At 51.5% G+C, this 19,209-nt stretch overlaps 1 protein-coding gene across 3 annotated transcripts in view; it reads right to left on the bottom strand.

Annotated features, from left to right (window-relative positions):
• Positions 1-1,879: 1,879 nt before the first annotated feature.
• The window catches only part of CHKA (choline kinase alpha), a 58,785-nt gene continuing 41,455 nt past the window's right edge, over positions 1,880-19,209 (bottom strand). For 2 of the 3 annotated variants that reach the window (XM_088017842.1, XM_088017843.1), the window contains 9 exons: positions 18,245-18,358; positions 15,346-15,479; positions 14,964-15,068; positions 14,385-14,443; positions 12,417-12,504; positions 11,871-11,979; positions 8,557-8,663; positions 7,100-7,181; positions 1,880-2,104 (listed from right to left, as the gene is read on the bottom strand). In XM_088017842.1, the coding sequence (XP_087873968.1) occupies positions 2,045-2,104; positions 7,100-7,181; positions 8,557-8,663; positions 11,871-11,979; positions 12,417-12,504; positions 14,385-14,443; positions 14,964-15,068; positions 15,346-15,479; positions 18,245-18,358 (858 nt within the window). In that variant the 3' untranslated portion in view covers positions 1,880-2,044. The remainder of the gene's footprint in view (positions 2,105-7,099; positions 7,182-8,556; positions 8,664-11,870; positions 11,980-12,416; positions 12,505-14,384; positions 14,444-14,963; positions 15,069-15,345; positions 15,480-18,244; positions 18,359-19,209) is intronic. The other variant, XM_088017844.1, reaches the window with a different exon arrangement.

The raw sequence follows: 19,209 nt of genomic DNA, 5'->3' as shown, positions 1-19,209 counted from the left end.
GAGAGAGAGAGGGCAGAGGCTGTCCGAGCGGCAGAGCAGCTGTCTGGGGCCCGGAGGGTCAGGAAAAGGACTGAGCTGGACTCGAGGTCCTGCGGCCCCTTCGGGGGAGGCTACCGTCTCTCCCACCCCTCCCTGGGTGACCAGTCCTGCTCGCCGAGGCCATCCTTCCACTGGTGGGGTGGAGAGGAGCACTGTGCATGTCTTTCTGGCCTGGATCCCACCACCGGCTGGGGGGTGGTGCCAGTGCTTCTCAGAGGCCTCCCTTTCTTGGGCTGAGGAGCTGCAAAGTGGCTCTTCCGGCAGGAGGCCCCAGGAACAAAGGCGGCTTTGAGGCCAGAGATGCCCTGGGCATGGCAAGCCGGGTGGCCTGGCTCTATCACTGGGGCTGTCATCTGGCCAGCTGCCGGGGGGGCGCGGAGCCCGGCCCCCAGGGCCAGGGCTGCCCTGCTCAGGACCTCCAGATGCTGCAGGGAGGGTGGGGCCGGCAGGGCCAGCGAAGGGGTGGGGGGAGCATCGCTCTGGGGGACACCTTACAAAGGAGCGCAGTATCATCTATTGCTCAGTTTTATTGCTTGGATCCCAGAACACATTCACCTGGCTAAACTTTTAAATGTCTGGAAGAGTGAATAGTGGAAAATCTCTCTCCTACTTTGACCATTAAGTTTCCTGCAGCACATCCCATTGCTCCTAGTTTCTTCTATATCCTTCCAGAGGTCTCTGCGGGGGTGGGGGTGGGGTTGGAGAGCTGGGAGGACCCGCCAGGAGCCCTCCATAGGCAAAACCAGGTAACAGGAGCCCTGCCTGAGTTTTAGGACACACCAAGGATGACAGTGAGGGTTTTATGATTTTATTGTTTGTATAGTACAATCTCCCGTAGCAGAAATGTATGCACAAAAAGCAATTCAAATAAGAGTTCAGAGTAAAAAAAAAAAAAAAAAACTTTATCCCAAAGGACATTTACTATATATAAGGGTTTCACAGCTCTAGTGTATCCATGCCCCCACATTCCACATACAGGCTGCTCTTTCCCACCAGAACCACTCCGTCAGGGACACCGGGGGCAGGGAGGGCAGGGGGAGCCGGCCCAGAGCCCAGGCCACCCTCTCCCCACTGGGTGCACCAGGGCCCCGGCGGCGGGCGCGGCAGCAGGATGATGCCCAGGGCCACCAGCCCTGTCACAGAATCCACAACCCGGGGCTGAGCAGAGGTGGAGGAGAACAGCCGTGGAGAGCAGGGGCAAAGCCTGCTTTCTGGGGGGGAGGGCAGGCGGGAGGCGAGTGTGTCCGCAGGTGCCTGCCCACCAAGGCTGGGGTTAGTAGGGCACATTCAGTGGAGGAGGAGGCAGGGCAGAGGCCACAGACAGACGAGGGAGATGCATCTGTGGGACAAAATATGTACAACAGGTCCGGAGGAGCTACATTCATCGAACGGAGACAACAGCCCACCCCCCCCCCCCCCCCGCACGGGCGTCTGCTGCCTCAAGCATCCGCCGTGTGGACCAGAAGGGTGAGGGAGCAGCTTCCGGGCACTCGCGGTCGGTCAGGCCGCAGAGCAACGTCACAGTCTGTCCCTCCTCACTCGCCGCCCTCAGGAGCCGGCGGCATCTACACACACTGTCACCACCGAAGGCCTGGTCACAGTGTTCCCCAGCACATGAATTCAAGTCCTTGAAAAATCAACATTAACCGAAAAAGTACCCGCAGAAACACTGTTTACTCGTGCTGTCTGCCGTATCTGACTGCAAACTTCAGGGCCCACATAGAAAATGCCTTCTCTAGACTCAAAGGATTCTGAGATTGCACTATTGCGCTATTGTACTATGTTTCTGCTTCCTGATCTCACTGCAGAGTCCTAGTGAAATCGTAAACAAGATAGGATATAAATGTTACTCAATTTTAATACAGTCTTTCGTATCATACACATCTGTGTTCGGCAGCGAGCCATCCAAGCCTTGCCGCAGGGACAGCCGTCGGAGCGCGGAGGGCCCTGCTGGCCCGGCCGCCACCACACAGTCCAGGGATGAAGTGGATGGCGCCTCACACACTCACACCCCGAGCTTCCTCTTCTGGTCGAAATAGGCATCGAACCTTGCTTGGGCATAGTCCTAGGAGACACAAGAAAGCAGCCTCACCAAGGACTCCCGCCCAAGGCCGCCCATGTCCCACCCAGGCCCGCGTGCCGGCCACCACCGAGGGCACAGAACAGAGTGGTTCTGGCTGCCGCAGGCCGTCCAGGAGCCCAGACACCTTGCTTAGGCACCTTGGCCAACCCCGCGCGGCAACCCGGGTGGGCTTTCCATCTACGTATCTGGCGCTGCCCTGGTTCACCCTCTTGTTTACCCTGAAGGCTGCAGGCCACGGACTCCCAACGCAGGCTCCTCTCTCAAAGCAGAAGATTCCTGGGGCTGAGTCAGCAAGTGGGAGAGCAAAGGTGCGAGAAAAAAGGTACCCCAATTTTCTGGGATCACCCACAGCAGGATGACTGCACGGGGCATGAGAGGGACGGCAGAAACCCTGGTCCTGAGTCCTGTCCGCCAGCACAACCTCTGAAGCACCCATTCCGAATGGAAAAGTCGCTGCTGCAAACTGTCAGGGTGTGACTTGTGTACCACAAAAATGAACCCCTTCACACACACAGTTGGTTTTCACAAATGCGCCCATCGAGTCCAGCACCGGCACCACAGTCCTGCTGGAGAACATTCTGACACGCTCAAGCTTCCATGGGCCCCGCCCTGACACCTGGCCACAGGCAGCCTCTGAACCGATTTCCATCACCAAGGATTGCCATAGAAAGCTCTTCCATAAATGGAGTCACCCAGTGTGTCCCCTTCCATGTCTGCCTTGTTTCACTCAGCATACGTTCCTGGGATTCCTCCACGCTGTAGTGTGCGTCTGGGGTTCGTTCCTGTTTCCTGTGGAGTAAGTACTTGTCTATTATACGGATCTAACCCACTACAAATATCCATTCACCTGACTGGCAGGCAGGTGGCTTCCAGTTCGGGGTATTAAACATAAGCTGCGATGAGCATCTGAGTGCCGGTCGTGGTGTGGAAATAGGCGTTCATTTCTTCGGATCAATACCAAAGTAGGAGGTTGCCGGGCCTTCCGCTACATGTGCTATCAGACCGTTTTCCAGGCTGGTTAGACCTTCTACCTTTCCCCTCAGCAACGCATGCGAGGGCCAGCTGCTCCGAGTGCTTGCTCACACTTGGTACTGTCGCTGGTAGCTTTAGCATCATCAGGGGTGTGTGGGGTATCTCACTGGGGGTTTAATTTGCATTTCGTCTATTACATTAAGCAGACAAAGAGACGTCTACTGGCCATTTCTATATCTTCTGTGACCATTTCTTTATCTTCTGTGACGTGTCCGAATCTTCTGTTTATAAAGTAGCTCATTTAGTTTCTTGCTACATTGCAAGCTCTTTATGTATCCTAAATGCAAGTCCTTGTCAGACAGAGATCAGCGACATTTTCTCCAAGTCTGTGCTTGCCTTTTTATTTTCTTAATGGTGTCATTCAAAGAGCACAAGTTTTTCACTTTGATTAAGCCCAACTTACCGTATCTCTTCTCTTTTATGGTCAGTGCTTCACGTAACCCAAGAAATCTCTGCTGTGGTCACAAAGCTTTTCTCCCTTTGTTTTCCAGATGCTTTTACACTTGGGTCTGTTACCTGTTTTTAGTTAATGCATGTGTGTGGCAGGAGATCAAGGTTCATTATTTTTCCCATATGGCTACTCAGTTGTTCCTGCATCGGTTTTGAAAATCTGACCCCTTCCCCAGTGAATTACTGTGGCCCTTCTGTTGAGTATCAGTTGACTGTATGTGTGTGTTTCTGGGCACTGGGCTCTGCTCCATTTGCCGGATGTCTATCTTTACACCAATACCACACTGTCTTGATATGTCTTGAAATCAGGCAGAATCAATCTTCCAACACTGTTAGCTTTAGTTTCACATTTTAGAAATACCCGTTTCTGCCAAAAAGCCTGTGAGGGTTTTGACTGGGATCACAGACTCTGGAAATCAGTTTGGGGAGAAGAGACTCCTAATACGGAGTCTTCTGAAGCCATAAACGTGGTCTTGCTGTCCATTTGCTTAGCTTCTTGTAGCCATGTTTTAGAGCTTTCAGTGTGAAGATCATGCACATATTTTAAAAATCTCATCCCTAAGTATTTCATGTTTTTATACCATTGTAAATACAACGAAATTTCATTTGGAACAGTTTCTACCACGTAGACTACAGATGGTTATTGTGCACTGCCCTTGTATCCTGTGACCTCCGTAAACTCACGCCACAGCTCAAATAGCATTTCTGTTGGTTCTTTCCTATTTGCTCATGTACCTGATCATGTCACCTACAATAAAAAAGGCAGTCTTTCTTCTTCCTTTCCAGTATTTTTGCATTTCCTCTCTTTTCCCAGCCTTACTATGCTGGCTGGGTGCTCTGGTGGGCAGGAGCGCTCCAGCTCTCGCCAGTAATTACAACGCCAGCTATGGGTTTTCATACGTGTCCTGGGCCCGGTTAAGGAAGGACTCCTCTATTCCTACTTTGCTGAGGCTTTTTTTGTTTGTTTGTTTTACATCATGATCATGAATGGGTACTGGATTTTGTCAAATGCTTTTCCTGCATTCACTAAGAAGATAATATGGTTTTTCTCCCTCATTCTGTTAATATGCTGAATTACGCTAACTGGTTTGTTTTTTTTAAAGATTTTATTTATTTGACAGAGAGAGCACAAGCAGAGGGAGAGAGGGAGAAGCAGGCTCCCTGCTGAGCAAGGAGCCCAATGTGGGACTCGATCCCAGCACCCTGGGATCGTGACCCGGGCCGAAGGCAGCCGCTTAACCGACTGAGCCACCCAGGCGTCCCTACACTAACTGGTTTTTAAGTGTTAAATTAACCTTGCATTCCAGAGATAAATGCCACTTGATCATATTCTTGTAGATGTCAGATTTAATTTCTGCTACTATTTTGATAATGTTCTTTCTGTCCTATTCACAAAGGGCACTGATCTGCAGTTTTCTTGAAATGTCTTTGTCTTCTCTCAGCATCAAGACAATGCTTCATCAAATGAGTCAAGAAATGTCCCCTCCACCCTTTATTCTCTAAAACTGTGCAGAATCGGTATCATTTCTTCCTTAAATGTTTGATGATATTCACCAGGACCTGCAGTTTTTTCTACAGGGAGCTTTTCTGAGTATGAATTCAATTTATTCAATAACATATGACCACTTGTTAGGTTAGTTTTTGTCATTTGTATCTTTTCCAAGAAATGTGCACATTTCATGCACACTGTCAAATCTGTTGGTGTAAAATTCTTCATAATATTCTCTTACAGCATCCACAGGAGCCGGAGTGATGTCTTCTCCTTGGTATTGATACTGGTCATGTGTGTCTTCTCTCTCTTTCTTGCTCAATATAGCCAAAAGTTTGTAAATTGTATTGAGCTTTTCAAAGAACCAACTTTTGGTTTCATTGATTTTCTCTTTTTTTTCCCATCCATTTTCTATTTCAAGGATTTCTGCTCTTAGCTTTATTTAGTTTTTTTTTTTTTTTTCCTTTAAAGTAGGCTCCATGCCCAACATGGGGCTTGAACTCACGACCCCGAGATCAAGAGTCGTGTGTTCCACTGACTGAGCCAGCCAGGTGCCCCTCTTTTATCTAGTTCTATTGACTTTGGGCTTAGGTTGGTTTTTCTCTCTCTAGCTTCTTAAGGTAGAAGCTTCAGTCACTGATTTAAGAACTTTCTTATCTAATACAAATGTATAACCTTCAAAGCCCCAAGGTTTTAAACCCTGCTTTAACTGTATCCCACAAATTCCGACATATTGTGTTTTCATTATAATTTGTTCAAAATAGTTTCTAATTGTCTAGTTCATTTCTTCTTTGATCCAGGGTTGATTTAGGTGTACTATTTCATTCCCAAATAATTAAGAATTTTCAAGATTTTGTTGCTGTTGATTTCCTATTAAATTCCACCATGGTCAGAGAACATACTCTGTATTTCAATTCCTTTCAACTTGAGACCTGTTTCCTAATGCCCAGCATACGGTCTATCTTGACGAATGTGCCATACTCACTGGGCAAGGATGTACATTCGGCAGCTGGGCATTCAGTGACGTCAGGCTGGGTGACAGTGCTGTCCCCTCCTCTGTCCCTCCCGCTGTGCTTCTGGCTCTGCCTCTCTGCTCAATTTTCTCAGGTTCTGCTTTATGTCTTTTGAAGCAAGATAGGAGGTAGGATGCCGCCTCGCCCTCACCCCTGCCCTACACATTTAGGATTTTTTTTAATGTCTTCTGGATTAACTGATCCCTTTATTATTATGAAATTGTTCCTTACTTTGGTAATATTTTTTGATGTGTACTTTGTCTTAACAATTTCATTTGACCATGGCTCTAAATCTGCTTTAAAATTCCTTATTCCCCCTTCTTTTGCCTAACAGTAGCTGTGCGTTACCAAACCTCCTACCTGGAAGCAGAAATCACCCGAACACAGGACTGGGAGGATGAAATGAACTCGTCATTCCCTCCACCTTCCTAAAGCCTGGCACTCACTCCAGACTTTGTGAGCCCCCACCAACACTCATTACGGGGCAGCAGAGGGCTGGACTCCCAGTTTAAAACTATGTCAAGGACAGTTCCTAAGGTTGGAAGAAAATGACAGCCTGGCTTGTCGACCTTGCCTGCAACAAACAGGACGGCTCATTCAGTCAGCACCAGCTGCGCACTCGATGTGGGGCGCTGTGGGCTGGAGAATGGAGCCACAACCGCAGGAGGAAACGCGTCAGGGCGCTCCTTCACTTGCGGTCCCTTGTGTCAGAGAGGACTGAGGTCAAGGGCTAGACCACTAGGGTCTGATTTCTACATCCCCCACCAGAGCCACAGGGCCAGACAGCACCTCTCTGAAGCAGGGAAGGTGGGCCTGCTGCCCCGCAAGTGAGGCCACCTCCAAAGGCAGACGCGGAGCCAGTCCAAGTGGGCTCATTGTGCAGCGACATAGGTAGCCTTCTGCGAAGAACGGAGATTCCCCACCAAGCAAGAACAAACATGATGAACAGTTTTCTTTCTGGGAATAGAAGAGAAAACCACCCCCAGAACATACCATGTATCCAAATTCAATGGATGAAATCTTGGCCTGCACAATGGACCAAAGTCCCCAGAAGAAATGGGATGCAAGGGCAAACCTGTAATTACAAAAGCAGGAGATGCACGTGAGATGTGTGGCGCCGGCCACAGGCCAGGGGTGGGATTTTCTGCTGGCGGGCCCTGTAACTCCTCGAGGTGCAAACCCGGTCAGCCCTGGCCCACCCAACAGGATTCTATTCCACAGGGACCGGGAACAGGGTGGGGGCACCGCAGCTGGCCTCTCCCACCTCTGGCTGGGGGCAGGTGGGTGTGCAGTGTGGACGCGCCCAGCTACAGTCCCGGGACTCACACGGAGGCCTCGGGGGCCACACAAGGCCGCACACGGGCTATGCTGGGAAAGAAACACTCTATGCTACACGTGTGAGGCGTGGCATCAGCAACCCTTAGCAAGCGTTATGCAGGGAGAGGAGGAACGTGCAGGCCTCTGGATGACTCACTGGCTTTCCCAGGAGGTAGGATGCCGCCTCGCCCTCACCCCTGCCCTCCCAAAGCAGTGAAACGGAGCAGAGGAGAGCGTGGTGGTGGCCCTCTCTAAGCCACACCATGGCCCCCGTCGCCGCGAACCCAAGCTCCCCTCACAACAGTGCCTGTGGGCTTCACTGAATGCTTCAGTGTCCTCCTCAAACCCGACTGTTTTCCTTGTGGTCCCTGACCCACTACATGTCCCTTGGGGTACCCTTTCTGTCGGGCTCTCCTCCATTTTTCTATTTCCATCCATTCTAGAACCAGAGAGGGAAGATCTATGTATCAGGGGGAGCCCCGGGACAGCAAGGGTGGCTGCAGGCCCAGCAACAACGGTGTGGACACTTCAGGAAGAGGTGATCTGTGGTAAGTGGGCCGGGCAGGACAAGTGGGCCAAAGTCACTTCAACATTTTTACCGAAGAATCTTCTAAGAGAGCTCAAAGAATGGGAGTAACTCAGGTCTCTTGACTACAGAGATGAGTGTGTGTGATAAACAGGGGTCTAGACTTTCACGAAATCTGGAAGTTTTTCAGCCCTGCTTTGAGAGCTACTGAAGAAACAGTTTAAAAGCAAGACTCAGAACCAACACTTACAATTTGTAATCAGTTTTTATAAGAAACACATCACTGGATGGTGCCCACCACTCCACGAGCATCAAGCGGCAAAAGTGTACAGGGCCTAGGCGGCACAGCCTCGTACAGCTGAGTCCTATATGTGGCTTACAGCGTGGAGCGCCATCCACGCGCCCTGACCCTGTACATCGACCCTGCTCTCCACACCTGCTGGGTGCTGAAATCTGGAGAGGTACCACATGCTCAGTTTTTGACAAAATACAAGTCCCAGAAATGTATGGGTATAAAGAAGCTCCTAAAATCATGATTGCAAGTCGGCACCCCAATTATATTCTATAAACGGACGACTATTTTATAAATTAACAACAAAAAAATTACCTATTGACTTCAAGCAACATTTCTTCTTCTATAATGGACTTTTCTTCATTACTGAGGTTTTCAAATTCATTATGGAATGCAGCCAAGTAATTGGAAATAAAGTGGAGCTTTAAAGAAAAGTAATCACATTAGAGTCAGTGACGGTGAGACGGACGGTGTCAACAGCTGTCCGGAAGCACGGCACACCCGGAGGACACCCGCACGGCCGGGGGAGCCTGGAGGAAGCTCACCGGTGCGGCAGTGATCTCCGGCTTCCTGGCAGAACCCTACCGCACTCGATGCCGCACTGTCGGCAGGACAAGCACAGTAAACCACTACTACTTCTGGACAAAATCACCGAGGAGGAATCTACTCCACACCCATGTTTCCCACGGCCTGGTCGCAAAGCAGGGTAAGCCTACATCACACGTCCCCACACATGGGCTGGCATTCTGCACAGGCGCCTGGGAGCCCGAGGTCGTTGGCAGAGGCTTGGGCAGAGCGGGAGCCGACCGGACCAGGCAAAGGGGCCTTCCACCTCCGAGCTGCTGTGGTGATGCCTTTATGTCCATAAATCGGCAAGATCTAATTCTGGTCTGGAGAAGAGGTTCTACCAGGTCCCACGTGTAGTCTGCCCATGCATCAGGATTTAGGAGACCCCGTTCTTCAGTACCTCACACTATACCTAACGGTACCAGAACAGAGCAAACCACCACTCACCTTCTTTTATAAATAAGGAAACAGCAGGCAGTTGCTCTACCCAAAAGAACGCCATTAACTGATCACCTAGTCGGAATGCCAACACCGCCCCTCCACCACCTCGCCCATCTGCCTTCTCCCAGGTGGCTTTCACACTCGGCACCCCCTCCCACCAGAAAGCAGCGTTCCAGTTCGAGCGCCGTCCTAGCAGGGCGTTCTAGAAGGAGTAACCCTGGCACAGGTAAGGGGATGGCTCATGCCTAGTAAATTCTATGTAGCGGGCACCGTCCTGAGCCTTTGTTTCTTTGTTTCTTTTTTTTTTTTTTTAAGATTTTATTTATTCATTTGAGAGAGAGAATGAGAGATAGCACGGGAGGGAAGAGGGTCAGAGGGAGAAGCAGACTCCCCGCTGAGCAGGGAGCCCGATGCGGGACTCGATCCTGGGACTCCAGGATCGTGACCTGAGCCGAAGGCAGTCGCCCAACCAACTGAGCCACCCGGGCGCCCCTGAGCCTTTGTTTCTGCACACAAGGAAACTGAAGCACAGAGTCAGCAGGTGACAGTGAACAGTGGCAGATCTGGGTTCAAATCCAGACACGGTTTTTAAAACACACGCTTGAACTGCCACACGAGATGAGTTAATTTCTGGGAGATAATAAATGCTTGAATAGGCCAATGAAGACAGAAAATTTGAATAGATCGATACCTAAGAGATAGTAACTAATGACCTTCCCTCCCCAAAAGTTCTAGGCCCACACTTTCTTACAAAGTCTACCAAAATTTTCAAAGAACATCTCATATAAATTTGTTCCAGAAAATTACAAAGGGACACCAAACTCATTAGACTAGCATAATTTTTATTCCAAAACCAGGTATGAATAAACAATTTTTAAATGACCGTTAAAAGCCCGTTTCACATACGTGCACAGACGTCAAACTCCTAAATAAGAGACTAACTGGACCCAGCAGAGCGTTCCAAAATAACACACCTCATTCAAATGGTTTATTTTAGGAATTCCAAGACGGTTTAACATTTTAAAACATCTCATTAGTAGACTAAAGAAAGAAAAGCATGAGATTACCTACTAGGTGCAGAAAGGGTAGCTAATGAAGACTAACACCTCTATGTGACTTTTAAAACTGCTCAGAAAATCGAAAAGGAACCTCCTTCATTTCCGTGGCTGTGCGGTGCAGCCAGTCACACAGCTCTGCCGTCCATCGCCACCCACCACGCCGGAACCTGCCTTCTCGCCGGCAGAAAGCCGCCCTCTTCCTGGCTGGAGAGTCGGCACCTCTGGAGCTGCCCAGTTTTTACGAAGTCTTTTACAAAGACTGCTGCTGTGTTCCTTCCCCCCCAACACCCTTCCTCCTCACACAGCATGACCTCGAGGCCCAGAATCAGCCTGGCCGCTCTGCTTGGGACGTACTCAAGCTCGTCACAGTCAGCCTTCCCGCACGGCAGGAAGAGGGCAATGGGGTTTTGGTCCCACAGCAAGTCAACATTTGAATGGGGGCCCCTGGCGTGTGGGCCATCTGCTGAAGACACAATCACCGTGCCTGGCACAGGTGAGTGCCCAAGAGACCTCTCCTGAGGGAAATACAGCAGCAACCGACCGCATCCCGATCCTCATGCTGCCCTGACCGCTCTGAAAAGCGGCTGAGCCAGCAGGGCTCCATGGAAATGGCTGTCCCGTAGCAGGGGTTGCGAAGGGGGGTGGGCTGCTGCCCTGCACAGGCTCGGGGGACCCTCTCCCCAGCCCGGCGTGCTTCCACATCGCTACCCACTCACCCTCAACCCACGGCTCCAACGGTGGGCTGAGGGATGGAGTAGGGGCTCCCAAGGAGGAATTCCCCACAGGGTGATTCTTTTTTTTTTTTTAATTTTATTTATTTGAGAGAGAGCACAGGCAGGGTGAGGAGCAGCAGCAGGAGAGGGAGAAGCAGGCTCCCCGCTAAGCAGGGAGCCCGACGCGGGGCTCGATCCCAGGACACCCAGGGGGTGATTCTTCACACAGCCGCCCCCTCCCCCCTCAGGACAGGAAAGGGAACTGTAATAGCACAGCAGCTACCAAGTCACGGTGCCCAAAGGCTACTTCTGTCTGCACAGAGTGAAACACACACAGGGAACACCATGATCCCCACAAAGAAGGCCAGGAGGCAGGTCAGAGGCTGGACTTTTTGGAAAAAAACTAGAAGGAGCTACAAAAGAGACTGTGTTCTCTAACTGAATGAATACAGGTTATCTCTGGCACGGGGATTAAAATGTCAGGTTTGTGTCCTGACACAAAATAACATTTTAGAGCAAAAGGGTTTGCTTAACCATTCTGCGATATGAAAAGGGTGTCGTTAGGGGCGCCTGGGTGGCTGAGTCGGTTAGGCGTCTGCCTTCGGCTCAGGTCATGATCTCAGGGCTCTGAAATCGAGCCCCACGTCAGGCTCCCTGCTCAGCGGAGAGCCTGCTGCTCCCTCTCCCCACTGCTTGTGCTCTCTCTTGCAATCTCTCTCTCTCAAATAAAATCTTTAAGAATAAAAGGGGGGGGCGTGTCCTTAAAAACGAAGATACAATCAATTCTAACTGCATAAAATGGACTCCTGCAGTTCAGCTACTATCAAGTCTACACACAGCCGTCTCCTACCTGTTGTTTCTTGGTGGGGTACTTCAGGATGTTCGCTCTGAAGAAAGGGTACTTTGCATAGTTATAGTCGTACATCCATTCACAGAAATGATTCCCGATGTCGAATCCCCTGAAAAAGAGGTAAGAGCTGCAGAGAAGGGGGCAAGCTGCCACACCCTGAGCTTCCCTGGTCAGAGAAGGGAAAAGGCCGAGTCATGAGCATCCCTCCCAGCAACAACTGTCCTTCCTGAGGTCCCCCCCAAGGACGACTGCCTCAGGGACAGGAAGAGCCAACAGGGCAGTTACCAGAACCAGAGCTGACTGATGCTACAAAAAGCGCCACCCGACCCACCACACAGGGGCAGTTGTTCAAGAACATTCTCTTGCACTCAGTACTCTGATCTCTGAAGTCAGCAAAACACCAAATTCTGAGTTCTGATCACTCACACTGCTGCCCCCCCCCCCCCCCAGGCTGCTTCCTGCATGGCTGCAGGCTGCTGGGACAGTACGCTAGCTCCCAGGGTCCCGTGGCATGGCTCCCCAATTCCTCCTGTAGCTGTTTCATACCTGTAATTATAACTGCTGTATTCGAAGTCAATGAGCATCAGTCTCTGCTTTTCGGAATTCTCTCTGCCCTCCAGCATTAAGATATTACCTGCAAAAAGGTTTAGATGACATGCCATTTACTATGGCTGTGTTGCATAGTCGAAGGCACAAGTCCTTGAACAGAAGGGCCAGGAGTGGTTCTGATCCTGTCAGGGAACCCCAACCATGCAGTGAATGAGCACAGGCCGTGGAGTGCCGGGAGCAGCACCGCCCCCCGAGGCCCAGCCCTCGGCAGAAGGCCCTGGGCCACACTGACAGCCCGAGAGTAACACGGCCCCATGCTCCCCCGGGAACAAGAATGGCTCTCCCTTAGCTTGTTGGAGCAGCACTCCCCAGACTTTTCACACACGGGTACAAAGGAAAATGCTTGACTGGCATGGTGGAGTTCTAGCCGACCCAACCTCCCCAGCAGCTAGGAAGCTGTGTCCTGCTGTCCTCCCTGATGAGGACACCACGGGTGTGCTCAGCCGCCACCAGGCTCTGTGGACCCTACTTGGCCCCGATGCTTTGCCTCGTTTGGTTCTCCAAGGAGACCACAGGCAGCGTTCCTTCCACCATATTTCCTGTATGGCTGAATTCTGGGCCCGAAGTGAACTGGCGGCCAGCCTGGCTCTTCAGGCATCCGTTCCAAGACCTCCCACAGGTGACACAATGTCCAGCATCGGTCACTACCAGGCTGGCAGGTGAGCACTGGTGAGCCAGGCTTTGCTAGTCTTTTGGCCACGCTCTCTCCAGGGTTTCTGCAGGAGGTGCTCTTTCTAGGCTTTTCAGCACACAAAATCCGTTTCCAGGGGACATTAAAAGGAGACGCTCAGAGCAGCAGAACAAAGCAAATGTACAACCCCCACCTCCTCTAGCCTTTCACTGGCCAGCAGGCCCCCCTCAGACCCAGCTGGTGACATCTGCGCAGCTGACTACTGCCCGCTAACACAGTCTGCACCCTGCTCGACTTGCCCGACAATGATCAGCTAATTAATAAACTATCACCCTAATGTCTGATTGATGACTGGTCTTCAACAGGGACTATTGTCAAAATTAAAAACAAACTGCTGAGCCTGGCAAAGGGCCCGAGGGTGGATGTGAGCCAGCTGTGATGGAAAGGACAGGGACAGCAAGGCAAAGCCTCACCAAAGCCCGGCCCCACTGCGGCACCAGCGGGAGCTGCCCAGCTAGATGCGGCCTCCGTCTGAAGTCACACGGAGGGGTACCCGGCATCACACTTTATGAAAGGCAGAGAAACCCAAGGACAGCAGATGGCCTTGATGAGCTGTGAGCTGTGGCCAGGGCAAGGCCCCCGGGACAGAGCGGGGCGGTCACCTCTTACTGCGTTTTCAGATTATCAAAGGTGCGTGTTCACCAGAGTTAAACACTGAACAAACATGTGACTTAGAAGGTTTCGGTCCTTTATCCAAACTCCCAGTTTAGTGAATGTTCTCATTTTTTCTTCCATGAATATATTTTTTACAAAAATGGGAAGACACCCCATGTGTTTTTCTTTTTATTTTGAAGATTTTATTTATTTGACAGAGAGAGAGACAGCGAGAGAGGGAACACAAGCAGGGGCAGTGGGAGAGGGAGAAGCAGGCTTCCCGCCGAGCAGGGAGCCTGATGCGGGGCTCGATCCCAGGACCCTGGGATCATGACCTGAGCTTAACGACTGAGCCACCCAGGCGCCCCACCCCATGTGTTTTTCTAAAACTCGCTTTTTTCCCTCTTTCCCTCCAGGAAAGATCCTGGAGATCTTTCTGTTGGTCTGCATAAAAACGACCTCATTCTTTTTCATAGTCATACAATACTCCACTGTGTGCCCATCCCATTATTTCACGCAAGTACTGCCCTCTGCACGGATACCTAGCATTCGTCACACACGCTGGAGGCCGCTAAGGAGACACGCACGCCCAGCCTCACGTAACAGGCAGCGATTCTTACCTTCCTGACAGTCATTATGACAAAACACAACCGGAGAGGGGGTGGATTCAAGCAGCGACCTGCAAAGGGAATCACACCGCAGGTCAGATGCCTCGGCGTGCCCGGGACGGGACCGGTGCTTGGCACTGCCACGCAGCCTCCCTGCAGCGCTGGCCCCGGGAGCTCCGGGGGCGCAACCCGGAGCTCCACGCCAGCCCCGCGCGCAGCCCCTCTTCCCCGGGCGGGCCCTCCCGGCCCAGAGCACGACCCTCCTCCTCAGTCTGCTCTGGCCCTGGTTTCCGTCTCACCTCTGATCACCACCCGGCGTCATGGGACGCGTTTGCTTGTCTCCGTCTCTCCTAATAAGACACAAGCGCCTCGAAGGCCGTCCTGGCCCCCGTGTCCTCGGCGCCGCTCACACCCGTGAGTGACGAGAACTGTGCCTTCTCGCGCTCGGGGTGAGTGCGCCCCCGGGGACCGCGCGGCGCCCCTACTTGCAGGCCGGAGCTCGGGCTGAACGATTTCCCCCACCTGCCCCTGTCGCTTCTGTTTCGTGTTTTGTTTCAGAAAAACCCGACTGCGCTCGCGACGGCTCCTCACCTCAGGTACTCCAGCTCCAGGGGCAGGTTGTAGTGGAGGAGACGGTGAAGCTGCTTCACCCGCGGCTCCCCGGCAAACTTAATCCTCAGCACCTGGTTCAGGTATCTGGCAGAAAAAGGGAGAACAAAATTCACTGCTCGGTTCACCGCGGCTCCCGGGCAGGGCTCCTGTCAAGTATAATCACGAGAGGGCAGTGGGAAGCCTACGGCCCGGGACACAGCCCGGGGCTCCAGGCTCTTGAGAAAGCTCGTCCCCTGCCCGCCCACCCGCTCGGCAGAGCAGAGGAAGACCTCCGGCCACCACGGCAAACGAGTACTCACTCTGCGCCTCTGGTAGCCGCTAACAGAAAATGGAGTTAGAGCCAAGCAGTTTGACCACTTACTTTTCCATTGTTCCAAAAAGCCATTTTGGTTCCTTATTGAATGGCATTTTCATACCATGAAATGTGGCCATTTTCTCAGCTATTTCTGCAGAAATATCTGGCAAACTTAATTCTTCAGTGTCTAAGCGCCGGCTCTGGAATGAACAAGGGGGTCAGAAAACAGCATTTCTCCGGGGAGCCTGGAGGGTCAGGGGTGCGATCTCACCAGGCTAAGACCCAGCAGCCAGTCTGCCTCAGCTGGCGCACGAAACTCCCTGTGGAACACGCCCCGCGGACAGTGACCCGGCGACTGCTGGGGCATTTCTCAGCAAGCGGGGGGGCCTCCGCCACAGGCCAATTTTATTTCGAACTCTTTTAACCATGAGAAGGTCCTCCTCACATACAAGCATTTAGGCGGACTCCCCCTCTCTTCTCTGCACCCTCACCAGAGGACGCCCTCCTCCCCGCTAAAAGCTCCGAGTCTCAGGGTTGTTGCACAAGGCAATGTCCAACTCCTTCAGCGGCTCGGACACTCCGGCCTGACCCATCGCAGCCAAGAGATGGTGCTCAGCACAGGTCCTCCTGAGAAGCAGGGCCAGGAGTTCAGGATGAGCCACACTCCGCCTCATCCACGGTGGCGCCTGCGGCACCCCGCCTAGCACAGAGCAGGCTCTCAGAGCGCACAGCTGAACGAAGAACCAGAGGGGCCCAGCCCCCACCGCTGCGTTTGCCCAGCTCCTCCTCCCAAGGAAATCACAATCAACTAAGACCAGTCTGTCTTTTCCACATGCCCTGCTCCCCTACAGAAGCCCAAAGAGGCATGCCTCTGAAAATCCTGAGTGCCACAGCCATGGTATTCCTCCAAGTTAGAGAAAACCAGCTCAAATTCTGGCTTTAATCCTCATTTCAAAGTCACATGGCCAAAGGCATGCTACTCAGACCTCTGTGTCTGACTTTCCGATTTCTATAAAATGAGAAGCATGACATGGAGTCCCTGCGGGGCTGCTCTGACCTACAGCAGACAAGGCAGGCAAGGGCCCTGGGCTGGCACCCAGCCAGGAGGTCTCGACAAATGGCGGGAGCCTGATGATGAGAGCTCAGAGCTTTCTGGAAGCAGCAGGCTCAACCGCGTCCTCCTCCACCTGGGAATCCTCCAAGTTATCAAGCGATCGGGCCAAGGTTAAGGACAAGGGACTCAGCTCCTAGTGGCAGCTCACTCAGCTTTCACATGGCTTTGTTAAAAAAATGCCATAAGTTACTTTGTTTGGCATTGTGGAAAGTCAGGCTAACCATGCTCAAAGATGAACATATTTCGGAGTTCTAAGCTCCTTTCCCAGCACACGGAAACGGCAATAGGAGACTGACCCAGGGTCCGTAGCGTCACTACTCTCCTGTGCCCTCTGAAAAAATGGCTGTAGGAACCAGACGAGGTGGAATGCATCCCACTCCGTGCAGCGCTCAGGGGTAAACCTGGAAATAACACGCGCTAGCAGGCTGAGCCAAATGAAATCACCATTTCTGGGGTCAAAAACAGTTGATGACTGGTAGTTTCGTGTGGTTCAACCTACTACTTTAACAGAACTTTAAAAAGTCTTCACTATATAAAACATATATAAAAGAGGACAGAATTTCAGAAGTAGAACAGTGTCAATCCCACAGATGCTACAACCCATGGATCCTGGTCCAGGGCAGGACAGTTCCATTATTCTGGGTTGTGCTCGCTGGTCCTTTACCTTCCCTAAAAAGAGAAGTTTTACCACACATGTATATTTTAAACAGTTTTGTTTGCTTTCAGTGGGCTTTATTAAAACGGTATACTGTTTGTAGTCTTCCACAATCTGGTTTTATCACTCAATAGTATGTTCTTAAGATGTCACCACTTTTAACCACAGGAAGTGTTTCAGATTTTCCATGCTTTCAGATACTTTATTATCTCATCTGATTCTCATACCAGTCGGATGTTATGGGACAGTTATAAATGAAAACCCCGCCAACTGGCCAGCGAGGTGCTGGGGCCAAGACGGAAGGTCTGCAGCGAGGGTTCAGCTGCTGGTTTCGGCACAGCCCCAGGCTGGCAGCTGCACACACGGGGCCACTGCATCAACCAGCAGAGGGCACCCCTCCTGGGACACAGGTCACAAGAAGGCTCCTACCCCTGGGCGGTGGGGATTAGACAATTAGGACCCCTTCCTCCAGCCTCCCGCTGAAAACAGGTTGAGTCCTGGCAAGCAGAGCATCCCTTCAGCCAGGGGCCCTGTGCTTAACCACTGCACAACTGTACAGGGCAAGCCTGCCCACCCAGGTGGCCACGTGAGGCAGGGCATGAGACCATTTGTGACACTGGTCCTCGAGCAGCTCACACCAGTGAAGATGTTACAGCAGCATTAGAAATGCCTCAGGACAGCAAGAAAAGGCAAACAGTCCCAGCTCTTGGAAACAGGACTTGAGCCGGGCCTTGCAACGTCAGCTGACAGGCACACGGGAGCTGGGGAAACTCAAACAGAGGGAGTGAGCTGGGAGACAAGGCAAAGAGTAGTGGTGGCCCCACAGGGCAAAGATCCAGGTATGGCTTGGTGTGGCCAGGACCACGGGGCTCCACACTGAGTTCTAAAGGCGGTCCAGAAATTGAGAGGAACAAGGGGAAAGGGGAAAGGTTCAGAGCAAGCAGCTTTAGAGGACAATGGAATGTTAGGTTTCGTATACAGTTTTCATTTGGATGAACATCTTTGCAGGAAAGACAGAGTTTCCAATGTAAATTCAATAGAAATCTGTTTTTTCTTTATTTCTGATACAGTTTCATAATGTTAAGTCCCATTTAATGTGTCAGCCCATGACCTCTCAGGCTCCTGCAGCACCAAGACAAAGAATCCGTCTTCTGTCTGTGGCACCTGTCAACTGACCAGTCGAGAACACATCTTACCGGGATGAACTGCTCCAGGCGGCCTTGGGGAAAGATGCCGTAGAGCTTTGGCCCAAGCGCCCTCTCTGCAAGAATGGCAAACATAACGCTCTCCAGGACCATGGCCTCGGCCCCCTAAAACAGACAGCAACACACCGGATGTTTACTGAGGGCTGACCACGTGCAGGCCCCACAAGTGCTTCCACGGGAGCAGTGCTAACCCCCAGCCACCCTACCATCGGGCGCTACCAGTACCACCCCCACTTTAAATACGAAGAAACAGAGGTCAACGTCTTGTAATCTGCAGGATCTGCGCTTGCAACCATCACACTATACTGATGAGATTGAAAATTCAAGTGTAACCGAGTCACTGATTCCAAAAATAGAACAGTGTCTATTGGTATTTTCTTGCTTGCATTTATTTTAAAACTTCTCTAAGTTCCACCCATGACATCTTCCCAAAGGCCACCACAATGCTGTCCATTCTGGTCAGCACAGAGCAGGAGTGCACCGGCCACAGGGGCCTTCTGCCCCCAAACCGATCCTTAAGGGCAACTGACAGATCTGGGCCTGTTTTTGGGGTCCAAAGAGCACCCTGGCATGAAGCATTCACGGGATCAATGCTCTGCTCTTCCCAATCTTCTCCCTGCTGCCGTTTTAATGTTTGTCTCTTGCCAAAATCCAATGGCGCTCATATGCTATCTTCAGTCCTAATAACCCATGTGGGATCTAGAATCATCCTGCCTTCAAAAACTATCTTTTAGCAGCGCCTGGGTGGCTCAGTCAGTTAAGCGTCAGGTCATGATCTCAGGGTCCTGGGATTGAGCCCCACATCGGGCTCCCTGCTTAGTGGGGAGTCTGCTTCTCCCTCTCCCTCTGCCTTCTCTCTCTCTGAAATAAAATCTTAAAAAAAAACAAAACAAAACTATCTTTTGGTCTCAGTTCAAATTCACTCCTTAGTCCTTTGCCATTAAACAGCAAATTAG

Source organism: Eumetopias jubatus, unplaced genomic scaffold (assembly GCF_037043125.1).
Source record: "Eumetopias jubatus isolate StellerSeaLion01/CBP00866 unplaced genomic scaffold, mEumJub1_p1.0 scaffold_13, whole genome shotgun sequence".
NCBI classification, from domain to species: Eukaryota; Metazoa; Chordata; class Mammalia; order Carnivora; family Otariidae; genus Eumetopias; species Eumetopias jubatus.
Note: the sequence above shows the minus strand (reverse complement) of the source record. Positions and strands in the feature narration are given on the sequence as shown.